Genomic DNA, 27123 nt, shown 5'->3' with positions numbered 1-27123 from the left:
AATTGCCCATATAACAATGCTCCAAGAAAACAACACAATTGCTTGATCCATTTAATTAGTATTTAGAAATCAATGTAAATACAATGTGTTTTACAGACGTCTTTATAATCATGATGTAAGGCCTGGCCTAATTGCCCTATATTAAAGCCTTTGATTTGAAATAATAAAAAAACTAAAACAGCATAAACCCAAACTATCCCCATCAACTCTGTGTGGTGGTTTTGTTGTCATGAGGCTCAGATGTTAGGGGAGTACTCACCGTCTGCCACTCGTTTCCATTGGAACAGACAAAGGCTCCGAGGGCTGGCGGAGGATGCCGAGCTGGGGGTGCGGACACCATCAGGCCGGAATATGTATATTTCTAATGTTTGGCAGATGGCATATATTAAATAGCATATCGCCATGCAACATAGGACTGTTGTGACATATTGATGAAGCCGGGAGTGGTTTGCGGGAGGACGCAGGCGCCACGCGGCGATTGATAGAGTATGTGGGGGTCTGGTTTCGCCTCGTCCCGACCCTGTGTGGTTGAACTCGGGCGGAATCACAGCCTTCCTTTGGGGATATGTGGCTCCGACGAGACTCACTCTCTTTATGGCTATATCGTCGCAATCCCTTTACAGGACTACGGTGGGACCATGTCGGGATTGGGGTCGGATTCCTGGTGGAAGAAAACCATCTATATCACAGGCGGTGCCCTCCTCGCTGCTGCTGCCTACCTATTACACGAGCTGCTCGCCATCAGGTAGGCTACAATGGCAAAAATACGCTGCTATGACACAATCTGCAAGGGTATTGGTTCACATGATCAAATGTGTGCATTTGTGTGATGCTTAGGCTGTGTTTGCGTAGGCTTAATCTACAATATTCACAATAATGATCTAACATTATAAAATAATGAATACCCTCGGGGATGGGCTGGATGTGTGTGGCTGGGGGTGCGCACTTGCTGTCACTTCTGAACAGCTGCTCTTGACAGATCTCTGAAAAACAGAATATTGCTGTCGTTTGTTTACATTTGTTCATATATTCGCGGAATCATCTCTTCCTGCACTGTAGGCTAGATTGTGCAGCTGTTTGATGATATAGTTCCCCCCCAAGGAGGCAAGGACAGGAGATGCAAAAATATTGGAATGTGGAAAATTACGCGTCAGGTCTTGTGCCATATCTTGAGCATAAATATGAATTTCTCTAGCACTGCAGCAGTGGTATCAGAATTACCTTTACTAACCTCTCACGTGAGCTATTTTAAGATTTATGTTTAGTGAAAGCGGACGTTTGTAGCCTACTGTTGAATGAAATGCGTCTGGTTTAATCTTTGAGAAGGAAGATTAATCCAGGCCTATTGTTAACGTAATGAATGGCGCTCCTGTCCCCACACAGTCGTCAGTCAATCATTTAGGCCTATGGTACATTCTGTAACAGTGGCTCCATATAGTCTGTCATAGGAGTGGCTTTGCATTTCCTAATTTGGAAACATTGCTGAATCACGTCGCATAAGCCTACTATTATCATGCTTCTACCATAGAAAACTACATTTTGACAGTAAATCTGCAGCATGTATGTTCTATGCCACCCCTTTGAGTAATTCTTCTCAAAGGAACTCCCTGTATCTAGGCCTAAATACAATAGTGTTTCTTTTGCACGGTCCAGAATTTCCGCACCATTGAAAAATGGGCTGCGACGTAGCCTACGTCGTTTCGATGGTTTCAGCACCACGGTTGTATGGACAGCGACATTTTGTGGGAATGTGAGTTGTTTATTCTGTCGTAGACTGACCTGCGCAAGACCATTGTACCGAAAACCTAGCCTATACATTTCATTAGCCAAAGTAGGCTATCATTTATATACATGCCATATTTATTTGCATAAATGAAAGTCGATTTCAAGGTGTTACAAAACGCCTGCTGATGTAACTGACTTTGGATGGAGTCCATTCCTGCTCTCCTGGATATATGTAGGCTATAATTAATCAAATTAATTTAGGTAAGAACTAGAGTAATTGCAAGGCAGCATGCCCCTGTACTGTAGGCTATGTTTAATTATTAAAGCCAAAATATATGTCAGTGTCAGTCACCCACCATTAAAAACTGTGGGGTGGAAATGTAAGGACTCTTATCAGATTTTCACAAGCTTGATTAACCTCATAGGCCTTGATTTCATTAGTAGTAGAGGATTGAAATAGGACTTGTCTGAACTTCTAGTTTTTTTTTTCTGCTGTAGGCCCATTGAATACCATGGAGCCAGTAATATGATGATGAATTTACCCTCTCAATATCTATCTCATTATCTTAAAATGGTGTATTGTATCTGTGTGTACTTGTGTGCATGAGTGTTTAGACTGGTCACTTAAATATAGTGAAGGGACACGTTGTTCTAGGGCAATTCGACGGTACACAATTATGCTTTGACTTAGATAACACACACACACACACTTCTTGGAAGACTTCCCTGCACCAAACATAAATACCCAATTTGCAGTTTGCCTAGGCCCTGGATTTATAGAAAAGGAGGCATTTTAAAATGTATGCCAACCAAAAACATTGATTTCAAAGTATAACAAACCATACAACTCTATGCACAAAGACTTCTTTGAACAATTTACACAGAAGGTTTCACAAAATCACATTTAAATGGAAGAACTGTGCAGATGCAAAGTTTTGTAACAGAAAAATCTCCCTCAGTTTTTAATGCGACCATGTTTTCCAAAAGCGGTTAAATATCTACTCAGAATTAAGATTTAAAAAATGGTATGCAGATAGAATGGGGTGTCAGCTATGACATGGCACCTTGAGTTAGAAGTGTTTAGTTTGTTATTGAACTACAGTAGGTGAAGTAGATTTACAACTGGTAATATAATTACAGTAACTAAATTACATCACGAGTCCATGATCTGTACTATACAAAAATGGATAATTATGGATATTAATATCATATTTTCATGGTGCTGTATCCTGAATAGGTAAACAAATGTAGAAATATGCTATCTCCTTCTTTTGCATATTTGGGTATTATTCTACACACTGGGTATTATTGTATTGACCTCCACCCCCAAACAAGATCAGATTTGGTTGGTCCGGACCAGACCAAATCTGAAACAATCATAGATGTCTATGTTTGGACATCACAGTAGAGCACAGCACATTACAGTAGAGTTCAGCACAGTACTCGTGTGCTCTACTGTAAAGTACAGTACTCCCCTTTTCTTTACTGTACTATTTTGTACTCTAGTTCTCTACTGTGCTGTACTGTGCTGTCCAAACTTGTGAAACAGACATCTTTGATTTGTTCAGATTTGGTCCGGCCAGGGCGGACTGACCAAATTCCAACTACTTTTCAATGTTCAATGAGGATGCTTATTACAGTAAATGGAAAGAGGGTAGGTGGTAGGTTTCAGTAAGAGCCAGGAGATGTGACATTAACTGGAGAGAGAAAAAAATAGAGAGAGCAGCAGAGAGAGAGGGAGGGGCTGTCCAGATTGTTTTTACAGTCTTGCTTTGACCTGAGATACTGTATATAATGACAAGATGGTCTTGTCTCCGCCCTAACAATGGGAGTTGTTGTCCCAAAGGCGGGAAGGCAGGCAGTCTACTTATCGGTCTGCTTATCATGGACCGATTTTGACAGGAGTAAACCCTCTCGCTTCACCTCTTCCTCTCTGATTTGACCGACAGGTGACAGAAAGGGGAAAACACAGTTATGTGCTGAACATAATAGTATGCCAGTTGAAGGGAGGACAGTAGCAGGTGACCCAAGTGTGATGTGTGACTAGTATGATTTCCCATTGTAGCCAATTCAATTGCAGTAATTCTGTCACTGATTTTGCAATAATTCCATTACCGATTTGGTAACAGAATTACGAGTTTTAAATTACTTAATTCATAGACAAACTTGATATCAGTAAAAACACTATAACTAATTGGTAGGTCTACCTTTACTTGTTACTTCTGTGAAATGTCATCATCCTCCCTCATTATGGAGAGAAATTAGGAAACATCTTAAAGATATGTGGGTTTTTGGTAACGGAATGTATATATGCCTTAATTTCTCAAAAATATAGAGTCTTCACTTTCATTTGACAAACAATTTGACATGCTTCTATGAACTTCACATGTTGATGCTCATCGGTCCTTGTATGGAAATGCCCTCTGTAACACAGAGCTCAGGGAATTTAAGAATAGTTCCTCTCGCTGCTGTGTCACCATTATATAATAGGCACTAGGTGAGACCCTATCCTCCCAGTGAGATTACTAAGAGCCTGAAACAGAGATGCAACTAATCCTACTCTCTGATCTCCTCCAATCAGGGCGAGTTATGATATTGTCCTCACAACACAAACTGACCTGGAAATAGCTGTACTGTTGTCACAGAAACTTTGATGACTTTTAAAGTGGCTGCCACAGAGACAAAACAATTGTTTTCAAGTATTTTATCTCATGGGGCTCCCACCTGTGTACTAGTTTGCTGTTGCCTCCATATAGCACACCTTTTCAGTTGGCCTTTTGTCTCCCCGGGTGTTTTCTAGGAAGGAGCAGGAGTTGGACTCTAAAGATGCCATCATCCTCCACCAGTTCTCCAGGCCAAACACGGGGGTCCCCAGCCTCTCACCATTCTGCCTCAAGACGGAGACCTACCTACGCATGGTGGACCTGCCCTACCAGGTACAATAGTCTGTGTATGATAAAGTAGAACTTGAAAAGTAGAACTGGTTTCCTGCACACAGATTTAAGCTTACATTCCTGGACTAAAAAGCACTTTAAATGGAAATTCTCCTTATGCATGTTTTTTTTATTTCCAGGATTAATCATTGATTATGTCCAGGATTAATCATTGATTAATCTGAGCCTGGGAAACCAGTCCTACATTTTCAGAAACAACTAGAGTGTGTAAATTTCCCAGTGCTGAACCCCATTCTGTTCTCCCCCTTGCAGAACTACTTTGATGGGAAGCTCTCTCCGCAGGGCAAGATGCCATGGATTGAGTATAACTGGCAGCAGGTGTCGGGGTCAGAGTTCATCATTGACTTCCTGGAAGAGAAGCTGGGCGTCAACCTCAACAAGAACCTCAGTCCCCAGGAAAGAGCCGTGTCCCGGGCTGTCACCAAGATGGTGGAGGAGCACCTCTACTGGTGACTCAGTCAATTAATATACCCTCTTGTCCTCTACTGCTACATTGTTGACTCCATATATGTCACAGCTGTTCCCAAATTGCTCCCTACCCTCCCCCTTGGCCCTTAACCCTTGATGTTAGCATGTCTGAAAGAGTCTAGATAGGTACACTATATATACAAAAGTATGTGGACACCCCTTCAAATGAGTGGATTCAGGGATTTCAGCCACACTCGTTGCCACACTCGTTGTATACAATCGAGCACACTGCCATGCAATCTCCATAGACAAATATTGGCAATAGAATGGCCTTACTGAAGAGGTCAGTGACTTTCAATGCGGCTCCGTCATAGGATGCCACCTTTCCAACAAGTCAGTTCGTCAAATTTCTGCCCTGGTAGAGCTGCCCCGGTCAACTGTAAGTGTTGTTATTGTGAAGTGGAAACGACTAGAAGCAACAACGGCACAGCCGGGAAGCGGTAGACCACACAAGCTCACAGAACGGGACCACCGATTGCAACACTCCCTACCGAGTTCCAAACTGTCTCTGGAAGCAACGTCAGTAGAAGAACTGCTCGTCAGAAGCTTCATGAAAAGGTTTCCATGGCCGAGCAGCTGCACACAAGCCTAAGAACACCATGCGCAATGCCAAGCGTCGGCTGGTGTGGTGTAAAGCTCGCAGCCATTGGACTCTAGAGCAGTGGAAAAGCGTTCTCTGGAGTGATTAATCACCCTAACATCTGACAGTCCCAACGGACAAATCTGGGTTTGGCGGATGCCAGGAGAATGCTACCTGCCCCAATGCATACTGTCAACTGTAAAGTTTGGTGGAGGAGGAATAATGGTCTGGGGCTGTTTTTCATAGTTTGGACTAGACCCCTTAGTTCCAGTGAAGCTAAATCTTAACTCTACAGCATGCAATGACAATTTAGACGATTCTATGCTTCCAACTTTGTGGCAACAGTTTGGGGAAGGCCTTTTCCTGTTTCAGCATGACAATGCCCCCGTGCACAAAGCGAGGTCCATACAAAAATTGTTTGCCGAGATCGGTGTGGAAGAACTTGGCTGGCCTGCATAGAGCCCTGATCTCAACCCCATCAAACACCTTTGGGATGAATTGGAACATTGACTGCAAGCCAGGCCTAATCGCCCAACATCAGTGCCCGAACTCACTAATGCTCGTGGCTGAATGGAAGCAAGTTCCCGCAGCAATGTTCCAACATCTAGTGGAAAGCCTTCTCAGAAGAGTGAAGGCTTTTATAGCAGCAAAGGGGGGGAACAACTCCACATTAATGCACATGATTTTGGAATGAGAAGTTCGATGAACAGGTGTCCACATACTTTTGGGCATGTAGTGTATAAGCAGTGAAGTGGTAAAGTTTCCACCATATTGCCTCCACCTTCAAGATCTGCAAAGATTGAAGGGTTAGGGCCAAGGGGAGGGTTGGGAATGAATTGGGACCGGCTAAGGTCACTCACTATAGTAATCCCAAGTGGTCATCCACAGCTACAGTGGGGGAAAAAAGTATTTGATCCCCTGCTGATTTTGTACGTTTGCCCACTGATAAAGAAAGGATCAGTCTATAATTTTAAATGGTAGGTTTATTTGTACAGTGAGAGACAGAATAACAACAAAAATATCCAGAAAAACGCATGTCAAAAATGTTATAAATTGATTTGCATTTTAATGAGGGAAATAAGTATTTGACCCCCTCTCAATCAGAAAGATGTCTGGCTCCCAGGTGTCTTTTATACATGTAACGAGCTGAGATTAGGAGCACACTGTTAAAGGGAATGCTCCTAACCGCAGCTTGTTACCTGTAAAAAAGACACCTGCCCACAGAAGCAATCAATCAATCAGATTCCAAATTCTCCACCATGGCCAAGACCAAAGAGCTCTCCAAGGATGTCAGGGACAAGATTGTAGACCTACACAAGGCTGGAATGGGCTACAAAAGACCATCGCCAAGCAGCTTGGTGAGAAGGTGACAACATTTGGTGCGATTATTCGCAAATGGAAGAAACACAAAAGAACTGTCAATATCCCTCGGCCTGGGGCTCCATGCAAGATCTCACCTCGTGGTGTTGCAATGATCATGAGAACGGTGAGGAATCAGCCCAGAACTACACGGGAGGATCTTGTCATGATCTCAAGGCAGCTGGGACCATAGTCACCAAGAAAACAATTGGTAACACACTACGCCGTGAAGGACTGAAATCCTGCAGCGCCCGCAAGGTCCCCCTGCTCAAGAATACATATACATGCCCGTCTAAAGTTTGCCAATGAACATCTGAATGATTCAGAGGACAACTGGTGAAAGTGTTGTGGTCAGATGAGACCAAAATGGAGGTCTTTGGCATCAACTCAGCTCGCCGTGTTTGGAGGAGGAGGAATGCTGCCTATGACCCCAAGAACACCATCTCCACCGTCAAACATGGAGGTGGAAACATTATGCTTTGGGCGGACAGGACAACTTCACCGCATCATTTGACAGGGCCATGTACTGTCAAATCTTGGGTGAGAACCTCCTTCCCTCAGCCAGGGCATTGAAAATGGGTCGTGGATGGGTATTCCAGCATGACAGTGACCCAAAACACGGCCAAGGCAACAAAGGAGTGGCTCAAGAAGAAGCATATTAAGGTCCTGGAGTGGCCTAGCCAGTCTCCAGACCTTAATCCCATAGAAAATCTGTGGAGGGAGCTGAAGGTTCGAGTTGCCAAACGTCAGCCTCGAAACCTTGATGACTTGGAGAAGATCTGCAAAGAGGAGTGGGACAAAATCCCTCCTGAGATGTGTGCAAACCTGGTGGCCAACTACAAGAAACGTCTGACCTCTGATTGCCAACAAGGGTTTTGCCACCAAGTACTAAGTCATGTTTTGCACAGGGGTCAAATACCTATTTCCCTCATTAAAATGCAAATCATTTTATAACATTTTTGACATGCGTTTTTCTGGAATTTTTTGTTGTTATTCTATCTCTCACTGTTCAAATAAACCTACCATTAAAATTATAGACTGATAATTTCTTTGTCAGTGGGCAAACGTACAAAATCAGCAGGGGATCAAATACTTTTTTCCCCCAATGTACATTATGGATTTACTTACAGTAAATGCCTGGGAGTCTACATTATCGGTGAGTCACTGCTGGGCATCTGTCCTGGTGAGGCTTCTGCTGGGAAGTCACTGATACTGCATTCCAAATGGCACCCTATTCCTGATATAGTGCACTACTTTGTAAGGAATAGGGTGCCATTTTGGACGCAGACTGAGCCTTTCCTGGTTGGGGCCCAGGGAGAGGTAGTCTGATGAATGACACATCTAAAAGCATTTGTTTCTGTGCATGAATGTCAAAGAAAAGAGGAGTGAGTGCCTACTTGCTCATCAAGCTCTTTTCTGCAATATTTACAGGGTGAGAGGGGGGGGGTCCATTATATTTCTCTGCAGCTGTAGAGTAAGGGTCATTCATATAACTCTCATTTTCACTCCATTTCTCTCGCTAGCTCTTTTCTCCTGTCTTCTTTTTCCCTTATCACCTCCTTCTCTAGTCTCTCTCCTCTTAACCCCCTCCCTCTCGCAGGCTAGGTTTACTATTGATTACGTTATTTATGGCTGTGCAGGACTATTGGGCTGCTTGTTGCTCTGTTTGGCCAGCTGAGGTTAGCAGCATAGGTTACAGCGTGCTGAGGTCATATACAGCTCTCCAGGCCGGTAAATGATTGATTGATGTTGCTATGACAACATGGAGAGGGAGGCTGCTCTGTGACAGAGATATGCTTCAGGGCCCAGATTCAAGAAACCTTCCAAAGAAGACATTTCTTCTTAACTGCAATTTTTTCCTTCGCTATGGACCTATGACGAAAGTTAAGCAAAGCTGATATTCCTCAAAAAGGTTATTGGAAATTTATTGCGCTATTTCTTATAGCTAAACCCTTGTCTTAAACTCAGGGCAGTGAGAGAATAAGATCATGAAAGCAATTGAACATGTTTAATTCACTCAAACTTCATCTGAAAGTTTCAGTATTGATTATTTTAAACCCAAGAACATGTCTTAGAACAGTAATCTCTGTAGGAAATATGTTAACATGATTGCCATTACTAGCTAGATGGCCAGCTAAATCGGTTGCCTAGCAACAAACAAACTAAGAAGATATTTGAGAAGTTCGCAAGAAAATCATAACATCTAAAGATATTGTTGAGGAATTGCACTTACGAATTATCTCATGAACTTCTTTTTTTTTTCTTCTTAAGAAGCTTCTTATGTTTTTGCGTAAGAAGTGTTTGTGAATCTGGGCCCTGGTATGTGAGATTGTGCTGTTTGTCACAATGTACGTGTACTGTATATTAGGTTCAATGTCTGGTTTAGTAAAGATTGTCATTGGTCTTCCATTGCTATTGTGTAGAGCTCAAGTTGTTATAAGTAAGGGCACTGTTTAATGGTATTGAAATCATTTAAATAGTTATTATGATTTGATCTCAGGTTTGTCTGGTTTAGCCTCTGAAGCAGATCCTTTTCTAGACAGCTCAATCTTTTTTTGACTAGAGAGCTGACTGTTAATTATCACAATACATTCATTACTTTTGTCCTGATAACTGAAGGTGAAAGATTAATTCAAAATGTCTCTCATCTCATTGCCTTAGAGTGGTAGAGCAGGTGATGGAGATGGTATGGTAAAATAAAAAAAACACACATTATACAGTGGCAGCAAATTTATTTTTTTCTTCGAACTAACCCAAGATAGACCACAGCCTGTCGTTTACAATGGGAACAAATTAGTCATAGTGGGCAGAACAAGCAAGTAGGGGGTAGATCCAAGCACAAGATAGCGAGATCCTGTTGGCGCATTCTAGCACGTATTTGCATATTTCCGTTAAGGAACGCCAACTCTGTGCAATAACTCAATTTGCACATGAACTCTTTATAAACAATGCCATTTTTTAAAACTTTGGCAAAGGGTCAAATCTAAAAAACGTAGTCCACTCTGTTTGTAATAGATTCTAGTTTTGGGAACAGAAAACTGTAGACCAAAATTGGTTAAAGAAAATTATGATAAAGAAAAATATATACCAGTTTGATTTAAGAATCAAAACATTTACAGCTGTGCCATATATATTGCAAAATACTTTTATTTATATATATTTAAAACCTTTATTTAACTAGGCAAGTCAGTTAAGAACAAATTCTTATTTACAATGACGGTCTACACTGGCCAAACCCTAACCCAGACGACGCTGGGCCAATTGTGCACCACCCTAAGGGACTCCCAATCACGTCCGGTTGTGATACAGCCTGGAATCGAACCAGGGTCTGTAGTGACGCCTCTAACACTGAGATGCAGTGCCTTAGACTGCTGCGCCACTCGGGAGCCCAAAAGTTGGGAAGAGATTTCCGATGTAGCGATTCCATTGCACATGGTTTATGAATTGACATGCAAAACGATGCCGGATTCAAAACTTAGAATTGTTCAATTTAAATGATTATACAAAATTCTTGCAACCAATAGAATGTTATATTTATGGGGGGGGTACCACCTTCCCAGCTCTGCAGATTTTGCTGCGAGGTGGCAGAGTCATTAGATCATTTATTTTGGTACTGTCCAGATGTAGCTAATTTTTGGTCACAGATTCAGGAATGGCCGAAGAATTGCAACATTTACCTGGAGCTAACTCTGCAGATAGCACTACTGGGTGATTTGAAAAGTCGATCAAATCGATTATTATTATTTTTTGCTGAATCTGTCAAAACTAGGAGAATAGAAAGTTTCATAACTTTGTGAAACATCACAGCCCAGTTGAAAAATATGGCAAATAGAAATCCAATATAGATGGTGTTAAGAGATAGATGGGAGGGGTTGAGTGGAGCTGAAGGGTGGGACTAATAACAACAAGATAACCAATGTAAAATATACTGTGTCTGTAAAATGTGTGTAGGTTCAGAACTTTTGTTAAACAGCACAGTTAAAAAAATATATGACAAATAGAAATCAAACTGGGTGGTCTTCAGAAATAGATGGGAGGGGTTGAGGGTAGCGGAAGGAAAACAAACAAAAGATAACTATTGTAAAATAGTTTGTGTCCATAAAATGTATATGGTATGTTTAAGCTGGAATTAGAAGCCTAAGTGTTGTTGTTCATTAGTTTTCTCCAATTAGGGGAGCGGTGGTACGATTAGTGGAAAATAATCAAGGAAAATATATTTTAAAAAGATATGTATATACAGTACCAGTCAAAAGTTTGGACACACCTACTCATTCAAGGGTTTTTCTTACTTGTATTATTTTCTACATTGTAGGATAAAAGTGAAGACATCAAAACTATGAAATAACACATATAGAATCATGTAGTAACCAAAAAAGTGTTAAATCAAAATATATTTTATATTTCAGATTCTTCAAAATAGCCACCCATTGCCTTGATGACAGCTTTGCACACTCTGTGCTTGACGCCATCTATCAAGCATGGTGGAGGCAATGTGATGGTCTGTGGGTGCTTTGGTGGTGGTAAAGTGGGAGATTTGTACAGCGTAAAAGGGATCTTAAAGAAGGAAGGCTATCACTCCATTTTGCAACACCATGCCATAGCCTGTGGACGGCGCTTAATTGGAGCCAATTTCCTCCTACAACAGGACAATGACCCAAATCACAGCTCCAAACTATGCAAGAACTATTTAGGGAAGAAGCAGTCAGCTGGTATTCTGTCTATAATGGAGTGGCCAGCACAGTCACTGGATCTCAACCCTATGGAGCTGTTGTGGGAGCAGCTTGACCGTATGGTACGTAAGAAGTGCCGATCAAGCCAATCCAACTTGTGGGAGGTGCTTCAGGAAGTGTGGGGTTAAAAATATATATATATTTTTATTTCCCCTTTATTTAACCAGGTAGGCTAGTTGAGAACAAGTTCTCATTTGCAACTGAGACCTGGCCAAGATAAAGCACAACAGTTTGACATACAACAACACAGAGTTACACATGGAATAAACAAACATACAATCAATAATACAGTAGAAAAATCTATATACAGCATGTGCAAATGAGGTAGGATAAGAGAGGTAAGGCAATAAATAGGCCATGGTGGCGAAGTAATTACAATATAGAAATTAAACACTGGAATGGTTGAATGTGCAGAAGATGAATGTGCAAGTAGAGATACTGGGGTGCAAAGGAGCAAAATAAATAAATAACACAGTATGGGATGAGGTAGTTGGATGGGCTATTTACAGATGAGCTATGTACAGGTGCAGTGATCTGTGAGCTGCTCTGACAGCTGGTGCTTGCATTTTACGTTTTACATTTTAGTCATTTAGCATATGCTCTTATCCAGAGCGACTTACAGTAGAGTGCATACCTTTTTTATTACATTTTTTTTTTAAATACTGGCCCCCTGTGGGAATCGAACCCACAACCCTGGCGTTACCTCCCTCACTAGCTTAAAGCTAGTGAGGGAGGTAATAGTCTCCAGCTTTAGTGATTTTTGCAGTTCGTTCCAGTCATTGGCAGCAGAGAACTGGAAGAAGGAGAGGCGTCCAAAGGAAGAATTGGCTTTGGGGGTGACCAGTGAGATATACCTGCTGGAGCACGTGCTAAATCTCTTCAGATTACCTCTACAAACTGACAACTAGAATGCCAAAGGTCTGCAAGGCTGTAATTGCTGAAAATGGAGGATTCTTTGACGAAAGCAAAGGACACAATTATTAGTTCAATTAAAAATCATTATTTATAACCTTGTCAATGTCTTGACTATATTTCCTATTCATTTCTAAGTGACCCCAAACTTTTGAACGGTAGTGTGTGTATATATATATATATATATATATATGCAATATTAAAGTAGTTATTGAAACCGATGAAGGGTTTTCTCCCTGTTCTGTACTTTCTCTCTGCATCCTGTCTCCCTGCCACCCTGTTTTAATGCACACACAGTGTATGTGTTTCCATATGATTATACTATACTACCACTGGGTTAATAACCTGTATTATGTTTGTGTAACTATACAAGACGATAGCTTACTGCCAGTAGACAACCTATCTATGTGTTATCTATATAAGACTGTACTATAACCTGTATATTTGTGTTTCTATACAGGACAATAGCCTATTGCCAGTGGGTAGAAAACCTGGAGGAGACCCAGAAGATGCTGTCAGTCACTGGTCCTCTCAGTGACATGCTAAAGTGGATCCTCGGCCACCTGAACAGCAGCATGGTGCAAAGGGAGATGTATGGCCATGGCATCGGACGCTTCTCCAAGGAGGAAGTCTACAAGCTGATGGAGAAGGACATGCGCACACTGGCCGAACTGCTCGGTATGTATGGAGGGTTACAGGGGGATGGGAGGGTAGGGGTAGACAGAGGGTTAATCCCAAATCAACCCTTAGGCCTAGGCACTTGTGTAGATATGAGAGGATAGGACAGGTGTAAGCAATATAGCGGCAATTGTACCTGGCCTATCAGAGGGCAAAATGGACCAACAACCATATTGCTTACAGTGATCCAATCCTCTCAAATCTACACAAGTGCCTAGGTGGTAGGGACTAGGGGATGATTTGGGATTCAGGGAGAGACTAGGGGCAACTGAGGAACAACTGATGATGTAGCCAATTTCTTAATGCTCTCACAGTATTGTCAGAGTGTTGAGGAATTGGCTACTTGATGATGGAGATATGAGGAACAATGGTTAAGGAAGGCTTCCTAATCATCCGGTATCAATTATAACATGGGGTCATTTAAAGTTCACTGTAAGATTTACTTTGTAGTGGTGTATGTCCTTTATGCACAGATCCATTTTACCCTCTTCCATTCTAGTGGTGAGATACTGTATATGCACTGTGCTTCCAACTACAATATGTGTTTCAAATGTATTTTAGTAGGGAAAAGAGCAGAGAATGTCTATTGATTTTAGAGTAAAATCTTTGCAAGGTCGTAAACTATAGTATAATATGTGCAATCTGAATTTACTTTAGCGCTTTGAATATAACTACTATAACGTCAAAGTGTTCTCCTGGTTGGCTGGGTGTTTCTCTGTGGGTATGATGGCAGTTGGTTAATAGTTGGTGTTGGTTGGTGTTGATAGTTTATTTTTTATTGAATATTTAAAACATACAATATACTTGCAGTGAAGCCGTTCAACAACTACATCACATTAGTCATCTAACAGCCTCCCATTCAGAGCGCCACACAGAAGCAACCAGGGTCAATGCCCTGCTCAAGGGCACGTCGACAGATCTCCCACCAGCCCTCCAAGATCCCCCCCACAGTTCCCCAAGAGCTGCCCCTCAACCATCCAAGTACCCCCCCCCGAGAAAAAAAGTTATAAAATAATGACATTCCCCACCCCCAAGACGCCCCCCCAATGCACCAACAACCAACAAAATGAATAAAAGAGAAAAAAAGAGAAAGACAAAGGAAAACAACAATGCAAAAAACAAAAGACATCAAGGACAACAAAAATCATAACAGCAAGGCCAACTGAATATGTTTGAGTGCATGTATGGCACCATTTACGTGTGTGTGTCTGTGTATGTGCACGTGTGCATTTGAATGAGAGTGTGTGTATATTGCATGTGTACAAACACCTGCACGGCATCAAATCAATGTTTATTTGTCACGTGCGCCGAATACAACAGGTGTATAATGCTTACTTACAGGCCCTAACCAACAGTGCGATTTTTAAGTAAAAAATAGGTATTGGGTGAACAATAGATAAGCAAAGAAATAAAAACAACAGTATAAAGACAGGCTATATACAGTAGCGAGGCTATAAAAGTAGCGAGGCTACATACAGACACCGGTTAGTCAGGCTGATTGAGGTAGTATGTATATGTAGATATGGTTAAAGTGACTAATCATATATGATGAACAGAGAGTAGCAGTAGCGTAAAAGAGGGGTTGGCGGAAGGCGGGACACAATGCAGATAGTCCGGGTAGCCAATGTGCGGGGGCACCGGTTAGTCGGGCTAATTGAGGTAGTATGTACATGAATGTATAGTTAAAGTGACTATGCATATATAAACTGTAAACTTTTTACACTGTAAAAACACTGCCCCTCAGTGTCATTCAAACGTACTTTTTGTTACATTTTATTTTGACTTTATTTTACCTTTGACCGTCATTCTATCCCCCGCCCAGCAACTCCACTCCCACTTGTCTCCAATTCCACATCCAAACCCTCAGCTTCCCTCAGCTCATCCCACCTATCTCTGCTGGCCACCTTCTTCAGATTTCTATGCACCATATATCTTTCAAATATGCTGTGATGTTTAATATACAATTTCAATCTATCTAATCGAATAGAATCTGGAATCGGTACATCAAATTTCTTCCCAACTATTTAGCATCTGTATGGCACAGCTGTCAACATTCTGGTTCTCAAATGAAACTGGTATGCTTTCCTATTTATGCTATTTTTATTCCTCCGCCAGTTTTGATCCTTTATATTGGGCAGACAGACCAGTTCCCTACCTCCTCCTGCTGCCACCTGCTTCTTCCATTTTTGGGGTAATGCTGTAATCAATTGGTTGTAATCTTGGATTGAGCAAACCTTCCCATACAATTCTGATAACTCCATGCAAGACATAACTCTACCATTCCAATTTACAATATCATTTAAAAATAAAATACCCTTTTCAAACATCTTTCCCATAAATACAGGGCTTATATCAACCAGCACATTTGAGTTCAGACATAATATTTGTTGTAATATTCGTTCTCTCTTTTCAGGGGGATGAAATTGTAGCCAGCTCAATGCTTGTTTGAAAAAGAGAGATACTTTGAAAAAAGTAGCATTTTCAATTAATCGAAAATGAGACATGGCAATCTGCACAAAGGCAAACAAGCTAACAATGGAGCTTTGAGTATATAAAAAAAGGCTTATATACCTCTACCGGAATGCCATCAAGCCCTGGGGTTTTTCCAGACTGAAAGTATTCAATAGCCTCAAAAAGTTATTCCTTTGTAATTTGGCCTATGTACTGATCCTTCTGTACGTTTGTTCATTTTCCATTATTTTAAATGGAAGAATTCCGTACAGTAATCGTCATTTAGTGGGTGAGGACGAGACGGAAAAGAGAAAATCTGCTTAAAATATTTAGCTTCCTATTTTTAAATTTTATTCGGAGAATCATAGATGACTCCGTCTTCAGTAACGAGTTTCTGGATAAAAAATATTGTTAGTGTTCCAGTGTGATTCAGGAAGAATTTGGTGCATTTTTCTCCATATTCCATTCAGTTTGCTTTATTTTTGTAATAGATTACATTACATTGTTCTTGAATAAGTTCCTCCAGTTCTTTTTGTTTTTCCTGTAACTTATTTTGTATCTCTGTAGTATAATTTTTTATCTATCTACCTGTAGTATTAGTTCATGTATTTCCCTTGTTAGTCTTGTCGCTTTAGCCAGAAACTGCTTTTTTATTATTGATGAATATTGAATTGAATGGCCTCTGAAAGTACATTTAAAGGTATCCCAAACAATAAGGGGATTTGCTGAACCTATATTGTACTTGAAAATGTAATTATAAATAATTTTGTCATAGTTAAAAATAAATTGTCCTCCAGTAAACGTTGATTACATTTCCAATATCCCCGTCCACGTGGAAATTCTGTAAGTTATGTGAAGGCCAATTAGATGATGGTCTGATCCCATTCTGTCTCCTATTAATTCTTTTTTAACCTTTGATGAAAGAGACAAGAAAGTAGTCAAGACGACGAGCTTGATTAAGTCTCCATGTACAGTATATCTCACTAGGTCGTGGTTTTTTAGTCTCCAAATATCCACTATTTCTAATGTGTCCATAATATTTTTGATTTCCTTAAGGGCACGGTGAGGATAGTTTGTAGAGTGATTTCCTTTACGGTCCATTGAGGTACTTAACACTGTTATAGTCTCCCACCATAATGATTTGATTATTTGTTGCCTTTAAGTTCAATAAATTGGTATAAATATTTTCAAAGAATTATGGATCATCCTTATTCGGACCCTATAGATTAATGAGCCAAATCTGTTTTTCATGCACTTTCATATTCAAAAAGATCCACCTTCCTTGCGAATCATTCCTTACTTTTTTTGCACATTCAGAATGACATTTTTGTTAATTAATATCATCACACATTTTGAGTTCCTTTGTCCATGACTGAAAATTATTTCACCACCCCATTCCTTTTTCCACACAACTTCATCTTAGGATGTAGAGTGAGTTTCCTGTAAACAGTATATGTGTCACACCCTGATCTGTTTCACCTGTCTTTGATTGTCTCCACCCCTCTCCAGGTGTCGCCCATCTTCCCCATTATCCCCTTTGTATTTATACCTGTGTTCTCTGTCTGTTGCCAGTTTGTCTTGTTTGTCAAGTCAACCAGCATTTTTGTGTCTCAGCTCCTGCTTTTACTAGTCTCTCTTTTTCTCGCCCTCCTGATTTTGACCCTTGCCTGTCCTGACTCTAAAGCCCGCCTGCCTGACCACTCTGCCTTCCCCTGACCCTACCTACCGACCGGTACCTTTGCCCCACCTCTGTATTTTTTACCTCTGTCTACCTTGACCCTGCCCGCCGTCTGGTACCGTTGCCCCACCTCTGATTTACTGACCCCTGCCTGCCTTGACCGGTCTATTGCCTGCCCCTGATGGATTGTTAAACCATTGTTAATTCGTTGTCTGCATCCGGGTCTTACCTTCACACCTGATAATATGTTATGTTCCTTTTCTTTTAGCCACGTAAAGACTGATCTTTTTTTTTGCTAAACCGTTACAATTATAACTGGCTATACTTATTTCACCCCTTACCATAACTACATACCATTCTCAGTCTACATTTACCATAATTAGTGCTTGTAAAGTTACTGCCATAAGAGGTATTATGACAGTCAAAATAGAGATTTCAAATGTCTGATATTTAGAATTCAAGAAACAGGTTTTAGCAATATTTGTTTCATTCCTTTGCCTGTGAGCCAATGCCACAGATGTTAGAAAATTGAGTCAAGATATGTGTAGTAAATCTAAGTAGGTTGTGTATGGCCCTCAACCAATCATGCTATTGTTTGTTTTTTTGCATTGTTCGTAACTTGTTTTGTACATAATGTTGCTGCTACCGTCTCCTATGACCGAAAAGAGCTTCTAAACATCAGAACTGGGATTGCTCACCTCAAACTGGATGAAGAGTATTTCTTCAATGAGTCGGACGCGAGGGATATACTGTTGACACCTGACCAGGCCCTGATCCCCGTGATTCGCTGGAGAAGGAAATTTAGATTTTGAGGCAAAAGATCAGGGTGCCCTGTGAGGACCAGGCGACGAGTGGCTAATCTACCCTTGCCCTCCGATGTGAGTAAGACCTTTAAACAGGTCAACATTCACAAGGCCGCTGGGCCAGACGGATTACCAGGACGTGTACTCCGAGCATGCGCTGACCAACTGGCAAGTGTCTTCACTGACATTTTCAACCTCTCCCTGTCCGAGTCTGTAATACCAACATGTTTCAAGCAGACCACCATAGTCCCTGTGCCAAAGAACACTAAGGTAACCTGCCTAAATGACTACCGACCCGATGCCCTCACTTCTGTAGCCATGAAATGCTTTGAAAGGCTGGTCATAGCTCACATCAACATTATCCCAGAAACCCTAGACCCACTCCAATTTGCATACCGCACCAACAGATCCACAGATGATGCAATCTCAATTGCACTCAACACTGCCCTTTCCCACCTGGACAAAAGGAACACCTATGTGAGAATGCTATTCATAGACTACAGCTCAGCGTTCAACACCATAGTGCCCTCAAAACTCATCACTAAGTTAAGGACCCTGGGTCTAAACAGCTCCCTCTGCAACTGGGTCCTAGACTTCCTGACTGGCCGCCCCCAGATGGTAAGGGTAGGTAACAACATCTGCCACGCTGATCCTCAACACGGGGGCCCCTCAGGGCTGCGTGCTCAGTCCCCTCCTGTACTCCCTGTTCAATCATGACTGTGTGGTCAGGCACAACTCCAACACCATCATTAAGTTTGCTGATGACACAACAGTGGTAGGCCTGATCCCCAACAATGATGAGACAGCCTGTAGGGAGGAGGTCAGAGACCTGACCATGTGGTGCAAGGACAACAACCTCTCCCTCAACGTGATCAAGACGAAGTTGATTGTGGACTACAGGAAAAAGAGGACCGAGCACGCCCCCATTCTCATCGACGGGGCTGTAGTGGAGCAGGTTGAGAGCTTCAAGTTCCTTGGTGTCCACATTAACAACAAACTAACATGATCCAAGCACACCAAGACAGTCGTGAAGAGGGCATGACAAAACCTATTCCCCCTCAAGAGACTGAAAAGATTTGGCATGGGTCCTCAGCTCCTCAAAAGATTTTACAGCTGCACCATCGAGGCATCCTGACGGGTTGCATCACTGCCTGGTATGGTAACTGCTCGGCCTCTGACCGCAAGGCACTACAGAGGGTAGTGCGTACGGCCCAGTACATCACCGAGGCCAAGCTTCCTGCCATCCAGGACCTCTATACCAGGCGGTGTCAGAGGAAGGCCCTAAACATCGTCAAAGACTCCAGCCACCCTAGTCATAGACTGTTCTCTCTAGGTCCAAGAGTATTCTAAACAGCTTCTACCCCCAAGCCATAAGACTCCTGCACAGCTAATCAAATGGCTTACCCCCCCCCCACGCTGCTACTACTCTCTGTTATTATCTATGCATAGCCACTTTAACAACCCTACCTGCATGTATATAATTATCTCAATTACCTCGACACCGGTGCCCCCGCACATTGACTCTGTACCGGTACCCCCTGTAATATAGCCCCGCTGTTGTTATTGCTCTTTAATTATTTGTTTTTCTTCTCTTACTTTTTTTTAACATTTTTTTTTTTTAGGTATTTCTTAAACTGCATCGTTGGTTAATAAGGGCTTGTAAGTAAGCATTTCACTGTAAGGTACAATATATACGCAATACAAAGTACTACACCTGTTGTATTCGGCGCATGTGACAAATACAATTTGATATTGGATGTGAATTAGTGTGTGTGTGTATGATGTCTGGATAAGAGTAAGACTATGATGTGTTATGTCCAAATAAATAATAACCCAGCCAATTTGCATGGTTGACTGTCTATGTGTGTAGCATGAAGGGAGTATAGCCTTAATATTCAGGATGATAATTGTAATCCCTATCCTATCACCATCATAGTTGCATCATAAGTACCTTTAACATCATTTTTCATTGAAAAACACATCCCAGCATTTCCATTGTAATTGACGTTTTCACATGATGATGAAAGAGACCTTGCATTACTATAGAGACGGCTTCACTACAGTACAAATGTATCCCGTACAATACGTTATCATTCCCCAATGTCCCTATTCTGATATCTTCCCCTTGCTTGTTGTAAACATAGATAAACATGTAGACAAAGACATATAAAAGATAGATAAACAAAAAAGCTAATTAAATTATAGAAAAGTTCTTAACAATTGAGAGGGGAGAAGAGAGAGACATCAAGTGTGTGTATGGATAAATCCGTATGTGTAAGCGAGCATGCAATTGATTGCGTGTGGGTTCATATCAACTTCATAGTGTTCAGATATTTTTTATAGTCCCATACTTTTTTTTTCTTAACCTGACGTCCACGTAGAATTTATTACAGCTATGGTGTTATGAAGCTGTCCGTCTATAAAGAGTTTGTCCAAAATGAGAAAGGCACGCTTACCCCTCTCCCGCCTCTGCTCTGTACAGGATACAGCCTCTTGCGACGTTGGTCATTGAGACCGAATTTGGTCCCTTTAAACTCACTTCCCCTGCTTTTGATCAGCTCCTTTCGTTGGTAGTGTTCACATTTTGCGATGATAGGTCGGGGGACTCTTGGTCTTGTCGCTCCAAGTCTGTGCACTCGGCGGAAAACCACCTTGTTTACAGTCTCTAGAGAGGAAGTTTCAAGGCGGATTGCATGAACTCTCTGATCGCCCCCTCTGGATTATTGGATGCGTCCTCAGGAATCCCAGAAAAGATTAGATTTTCACGCATGCTACAGCTTTGTATGTCTAGTGGCGACTCCCTCATCACCCTGTTTTCCCTGAGTAGACAATCCATGTTGGAATCGAGGGTTACCTTGCCTGTGAGCGCCTTGTTCTCTCCTTGGAGCGTGAGAATTTCACTCTGGTTTAACTCCGAACTCCCACGCAGCCCCGCGGATTCATATCGCGTTATTTCTGATGATGTTCTCGATTATATCGACTGATTGGTTCTGTATGGGGTGACTTTTCAAGTGTTGCATGGATTCCAGCAAGAGCACTATCCTCTACTTAAACGGTAAGTAAATCGTCCTCTTTTTTTTGTTGGGTTAGAGTTATTTTGTGAGTTCTTTCCACGATGGAGTATGTTGTTCCTCCATAGCATAAAGCTGTTGATACTCGTCGATTTCCCTCAGGATCTCCTTAGTATCCAAGTTAACTCTGAACTGCAACCAGTTGTCATTCCCACGATGACAGAAGATGTAATCATGAGTTGCAAAATACGCGATCCCACTTAAATACAAAGTTGCTTTCACTGTTTTGTTTGTAATTTACAGGCTGCTCCGTGAAGAGTCTGAGGCACTCAGCGAGTTTTTCTTACGGTATTCTCTTGACTGATAGTAGGTTGATATCTGTTACCGACCCCAGTTGTTCATCTGTCCTGCAGGAGATAAGAAGTACTTCATGGGGCCTAAGATGTCGACAGTAGATGCTGCTGTGTTTGGTCACCTGGCCCAGGCCATGTGGACACTACCCGGCACACGTCCTGAACAGCTCATCAAAGGTCAGTTCAATCTCTCAGCATCTTGTTGAAATGTTTTACTCCTACTCACAATACCAAAGCATCATAATTGATTGATTTTAAAAGTGTGCATTGTGATTGTGCTATTATTGTGTTATTATGTTGTTATCAAGATTGTATAACAAATTCTGTACCTAATGTATTGTTCTATAGATTTAAAGGCATGTGTAGAATAGGATGCAATGTTCTTTTTTTTAAAATCCAGGTGTACTTGCATACTTCTTCCACTAGATGACAGTGAAAGACTGTAATGCGCAGTGTTGTTTCTCATTTACTAGTCATGGTTTCAGTCTTTAGAGAACAGAGACAGTCAGAGATAAAAGACCAGTCTCTTTTCATTTTCGAACCGTACAAAATCTGACAATCAAAGTCTGAGTATGAAATCAGACGATGCTCTGACACCGATGTACATTTTCCTTCAGAACTGACGTTGGAATCTGTACTTCCTCTATCCCCTTGTCCACTGTGTTTTAGGCGAGCTCGTCAACCTGGCCATGTTCTGTGAGCGCATGCGGAGAAAGTTCTGGCCTGAGTGGTTCGTGGACATAGAGGACGTGTACTATGACGGCGCAGACACTGACAGCAGCGAGGGCTCTTCTACAGGCCTGATGGACTTTGGCCTGTTCTCCCGGACAGACACCATGGAGGAGAGTGATGCCTCTGACAAACACACACACTCACACACTCACTCCCCCGATACGGACCACTCGCTGTTCGACTCGGACGTGGGCACGGGCTCGGACAATGGGCCGCAGCTCAAGTGTGACCCTCCTAGTCCTGACCCTCCTAATCCTGCCCCTTCCGGTCCCAAACCTCCCAACCCTTGACCCATCGTTATCCAGGGAGGTGGGTTGGGTTTGGCTGAGGCAGTCAGATGGCCGGGAACTTCAAACTAATCAGGGCGCTGCTATCTGGATTGGCATCATAGAGCTGCAGAACACAGAGGCACAGTTCTTGCTTCTGCTGCTGCCCTTCCCTCTCTTCCAGAGATCTGTGCTCACACATGGAGGCGCAGTTATATTCCACGATGACTGAAAACTATATCCTAACAATGTAATATCAGTGAGCTCAGACAAACTGTTTATTTGTATGCAGAGCGTATAAATCGAACCCCATGTTTCATGTGTTACAATGTGATTTCCTCACCCCTAGTGATTGTGACATTGCCAATATGGCACTATCACAGACATTGCCTTATTTGTGTCAGTTGTCCAAGGGTACAGGCTAGTGTAAAACATTATGAGAGAGATTGTTGGTTGAACCAGTTAGTGGTGTATCTGTCCATGGAATACAGACAACATGGCTGTTTCTTTAGAAATGTAGCTAGTGAAAGAGAGACGGCGATGATGGTAGCAGAAACATGAAAACACTGGATTTTAGAGAACTGAGGTCAGTCATTTGTTATGACTTGGACACATTGTAAAGAGTGATATATAAAGAGTCTTTGACTTGGGTGGCTGCTCTAGTCTGTGTCTTACTAACGGTGGGCTATTCTACCAGTAGTCCAATGGTTTGTGGCTTGCTGCTGAGCATCAGCCATAATCACTGGCCTTTCCATCAACTCTGTGTCTAACTTCACTCTAGTGAAGGAGATTGGGATACGCGAAAGGAACTGGAGATGTAACATTCTTACCAGTACAGACTGGTTGTAGAGCCGACTCTTGTATCTCACCACTAGAGGGTGCTGTATCTATACATTCATCCTGCTGTCTATTTAGCTCTACGGTCTCGAGTCCTGTCAGTTTCTGCCACTTGGAATGTTAAAGGCCCAGTGAAGTCAAAACGTGATATTCCTGTGTTTTATATATATTTCCACACTATGAGGTTGGAATGATATTGTGAAAATGATGATAATGTCCTTTTAGCGTAAGCGCTGTTTGAAAAGACTTCTTGAAATTTCAGTCTGTTTTGGTGGGATGGAGTTTTGGCCTGCCTGGTGACATCAAACCAATAAGAATAGACCGTTAAGAAATCGATTTCCAAACCTGTGCCAATAACAGCTAGTTTTCGGTTTTCCCCACCCCACCCAGACCACTCCCGACAGTCCTAGCTACATTTTTGCTTGAGAATTTGCTCTTTGCTAAGAAGCTGTTTTTGTTTCTTTTTGACCATTTGAATTGAAAACAATCAGAACAGTAAGGTACTTAAATGTTACCCAGAAATTATTTGATATTGAGATAAAAACAGCTGCATTGTTTAATGAAATAATAACAATAATACAATGCATTCGTTTTCACTTCAGTATTAACACCATACTAATACAGGAAGTTGCTGAAACAGAATGGAAAGGCCCATTTGTAGCAAGTAGTGTTATCCCTTTACGGTGTGTGTGTGTGTGTGTGTGTGTGTGTGTGTGTGTGTGTGTGTGTGTCTCCGTGTCTGAGAGAAAGAGACCGGAAAGATGATAGTGGGCTGTAATATGACTACATTACCAGGTATGATATAAGCCTTAGTGCACAGAAGTTATGAAAAGAGGGGTTGAATGTGAATCGTGAATGCAGATTGATTTTTGCTTTCTTCACTCAGTAACTCACAACTTATTTGAAAACAGTGCCAGCACTTTGTTTTTATTTGTGATTAACTTAAGTTTGCGATGTTTTATCGTTTGTGTCTTTATTGCTCTCAAGGAGAGGTATATTTTTTTTGCATGTTGTTTAAAATGGGCAAAACTAATGCACCTAGGATGCTGGGGATTGTCGTGATAAGATGGTAAGGCCAAATGAATGGAAGGAGACATGTACATCAATGACACAGGTCACTGGGTGTCTGTGTAGTAGCTAGGCATTCAAGTTGAAATATTGATAGGTGTATCAGGATGACCCTGAGAGAAGATCGTATTTATTCGCAAAGTTGCAATGTCAAAGTAAAGAGTTGTTTGCAAAGGCACATAGACAAAAGACCAAATAAAAGAGTCAATTGTCAATCTGCTAAGATTATACTCACCCTACCTCCCAATGATGAAACATAAAATTGCAAAACAATGGGGACCAAGACATGGATCTGTCTAAACCTTTTCTCAACTGTCCTTTAAGTGTATTTTAAATACTCTTTTTGTGTCTGTAATTAAGCAAATCTTTTTGAGGGTGTTTGATTGAATTGCATTGTCTTATTGTTGAAATTAAAAACATTTTAGAAGCATGGGCAGACCAGACCTGCAATGAGAGAACAGCAGAGGAGCCTGTATCATATGGGGCAGAGCTGCCTCCAGAACATGATTCATCCCCCCAAAAAACCATCAACCTGCGTTATATTATGGGATGCGTTTTTACCATGCTACATATGGATAACTCATTATATCAGTGCGACTACTTTGTCAAGCTATATTAGAACAATGTATGTCCTGTTAGTGGAAACATTACATTACAGGGAAATGTACATAAGTGTGATAAACTCATGAATCCACTGTAACATACTGACAAACTACCTATGGATGTCCAATTATGATAACCCAAAGGTGAGGTGGCTGTATGACAATGATTACTCTCAATGATTTCATTAAACAATAGCTGTGACAATTTAAAAAATGATCTGTGTATGAGTTGTGTTGCTGTGTGTCTGAATGTTGGTATTTTATACTGTAATTGTACAACATTTGCGCGTTCAGTATTTAGAATAATTCATTTCACAATTATTTTCACCTCTAACATTATTTTCTTGTGTGCATATATTAGTATTCTACATATTAGTACCCTATATTATTACTCTGCATTTGTTGTGTGTGCTTGGGTCTGTGTGTGTTTAGCATGTGAGCCACAGTGTTTTCAATCAGGCTAACGAGTGGCAGGCATCCAGGCGCGGAGGCGGGCTGATTAAGGCTCTGCCAGGAGCTGGAAGCAAGGAGGGGGGAGAGGAGGAGGAGAGAAGGCTGGGGCTCAGGGAGAGGGGAGAGGGGGCTGTGTGGTGGTGGTGCTGGGCTGGGGGGAGAGAGGGCCACGGATCAGGAACCAGGATCCCCAGGGATGGAGCAGGTGCAGGCTGCGAGCGAGGCCTTTGGGCCCAAAGGGGCACCCAGAGCTTAAAACAATCTGCACAGCTCCTGAAACATCCCACCTCTCTCACTGCCTCTCTTTCTTTCTCTGTGCCCTCTCTCTTTCTTTTTCTCACTCTCTCTCTCTCTCTCTCCTTTAGCCCTCTCCCTCCCTTTCTCACGCTTAACAGATCAGCACTCCACAAAGAGGGATAAACACAGAGAGGAAAATTAAAAAGGGAACTCCCCTGGCACACCAAAACAAATTAGAGCAAACAAATTACACTGAGTCAACACACAAACACTGGAGCATCTGTGGCTCTGGACTGACTGAGGGGAGCTGGTGGCGTCCTCAACCCCAGACACCACCATTACAGCCACCGTACAGTACTGTACGCTCTCTCAAACCAATCCGCACACTACACTCTCATGGAGTTACACTAACAAACTTTAACAGATTAACTTCCAACTATCATATTTACAACAACAACAACAACAAAAAATCTAGTTGGGTGTGCCGTGAATGTGCATTCACGACTAGAGAATGAATCTGAGATTGTTAGCTCAGTATATTTAAGAGTAGGCCCATACACAAAGGGTATGAGAAGATAGTGGTATGTTAGTATTACAGGGGAAAGTGTTTGTAGGAGTGAGTTGTACAATTTGTGCCTGAATCGTAATGTGGGGGAATTCAAGTTCTAATATATGATACATATGTTATGAGATTTTATGATGATTTTTAAGTACAATTTCTGTCTGTACATTTCACTAACCATGGCTAAATTCACTGTATATCAACATATTCAAGCATATTGATCTGTTCCACTGTGAGTATGAATGTGTGTGGTTTGATGGTTTTGGCTGGCCCTTCCCTTGGCCCTCTGGCAGTGGCAGTGACCCGTCCATCTGCCTTCCACTGTCTGTCTGGGGCCCTGGGGGACAAGGGCCACTATGGCCTCCGGGCCAGCTGGTCATCCTCCAGAATCAGCCCTCCTCTGCCAGGTGGGTCCCAGTGGCCCCAATGGACCCCGGGACACGCCACAGTACCTCCTCAACGAGCACAGTACCCCCACACCCAGCCGCCCGCCACAGCCCCCACAGGCTCAGGTGTTCCCCACAATGCCTGGGTTCAGGGGGACTTGACACCAACAGGTGGCACTGTTTTCTTTACTAATTACAGCTTTATTTATTCATTGGCATGTGGAGGCTTCCAGATGACTTTGGCCGCCCTGCTCGTTCACAGGATACGTGCCAGTGTC

General features: G+C 42.0%; 1 protein-coding gene across 1 annotated transcript; it reads left to right on the top strand.

Annotated features, from left to right (window-relative positions):
• The first annotated feature begins 266 nt into the window (after positions 1-266).
• LOC106605035 (failed axon connections homolog) lies at positions 267-25422 on the top strand. Its single transcript, XM_014200267.2, has 6 exons — positions 267-745; positions 4526-4661; positions 4932-5128; positions 13189-13406; positions 21763-21879; positions 22372-25422. The coding sequence occupies exons 1-6, from the start codon at positions 489-491 to the stop codon at positions 22722-22724; spliced, it is 1278 nt and encodes a 425-aa protein (XP_014055742.1). The 5' UTR covers positions 267-488; the 3' UTR covers positions 22725-25422.
• Positions 25423-27123: the final 1701 nt, after the last annotated feature.

This window comes from Salmo salar, chromosome ssa05 (assembly GCF_905237065.1).
Source record: "Salmo salar chromosome ssa05, Ssal_v3.1, whole genome shotgun sequence".
Taxonomy (NCBI): domain Eukaryota; kingdom Metazoa; phylum Chordata; class Actinopteri; order Salmoniformes; family Salmonidae; genus Salmo; species Salmo salar.
This window is presented reverse-complemented; position numbering and strand designations above follow the sequence as displayed.

What these genes read in the sequence shown, in the direction of transcription:
- LOC106605035 (XM_014200267.2), top strand. Translation starts at nt 489, where the DNA reads ATGTGGGGGTCTGGTTTCGCCTCGTCCCGACCCTGTGTGGTTGAACTC. An exon ending in TGGTGGACCTGCCCTACCAG is followed by an intron (nt 4,662 to 4,931) that starts GTACAATAGTCT and finishes TCCCCCTTGCAG; the next exon opens with AACTACTTTGATGGGAAGCT. An exon ending in TCCTGAACAGCTCATCAAAG is followed by an intron (nt 21,880 to 22,371) that starts GTCAGTTCAATC and finishes ACTGTGTTTTAG; the next exon opens with GCGAGCTCGTCAACCTGGCC.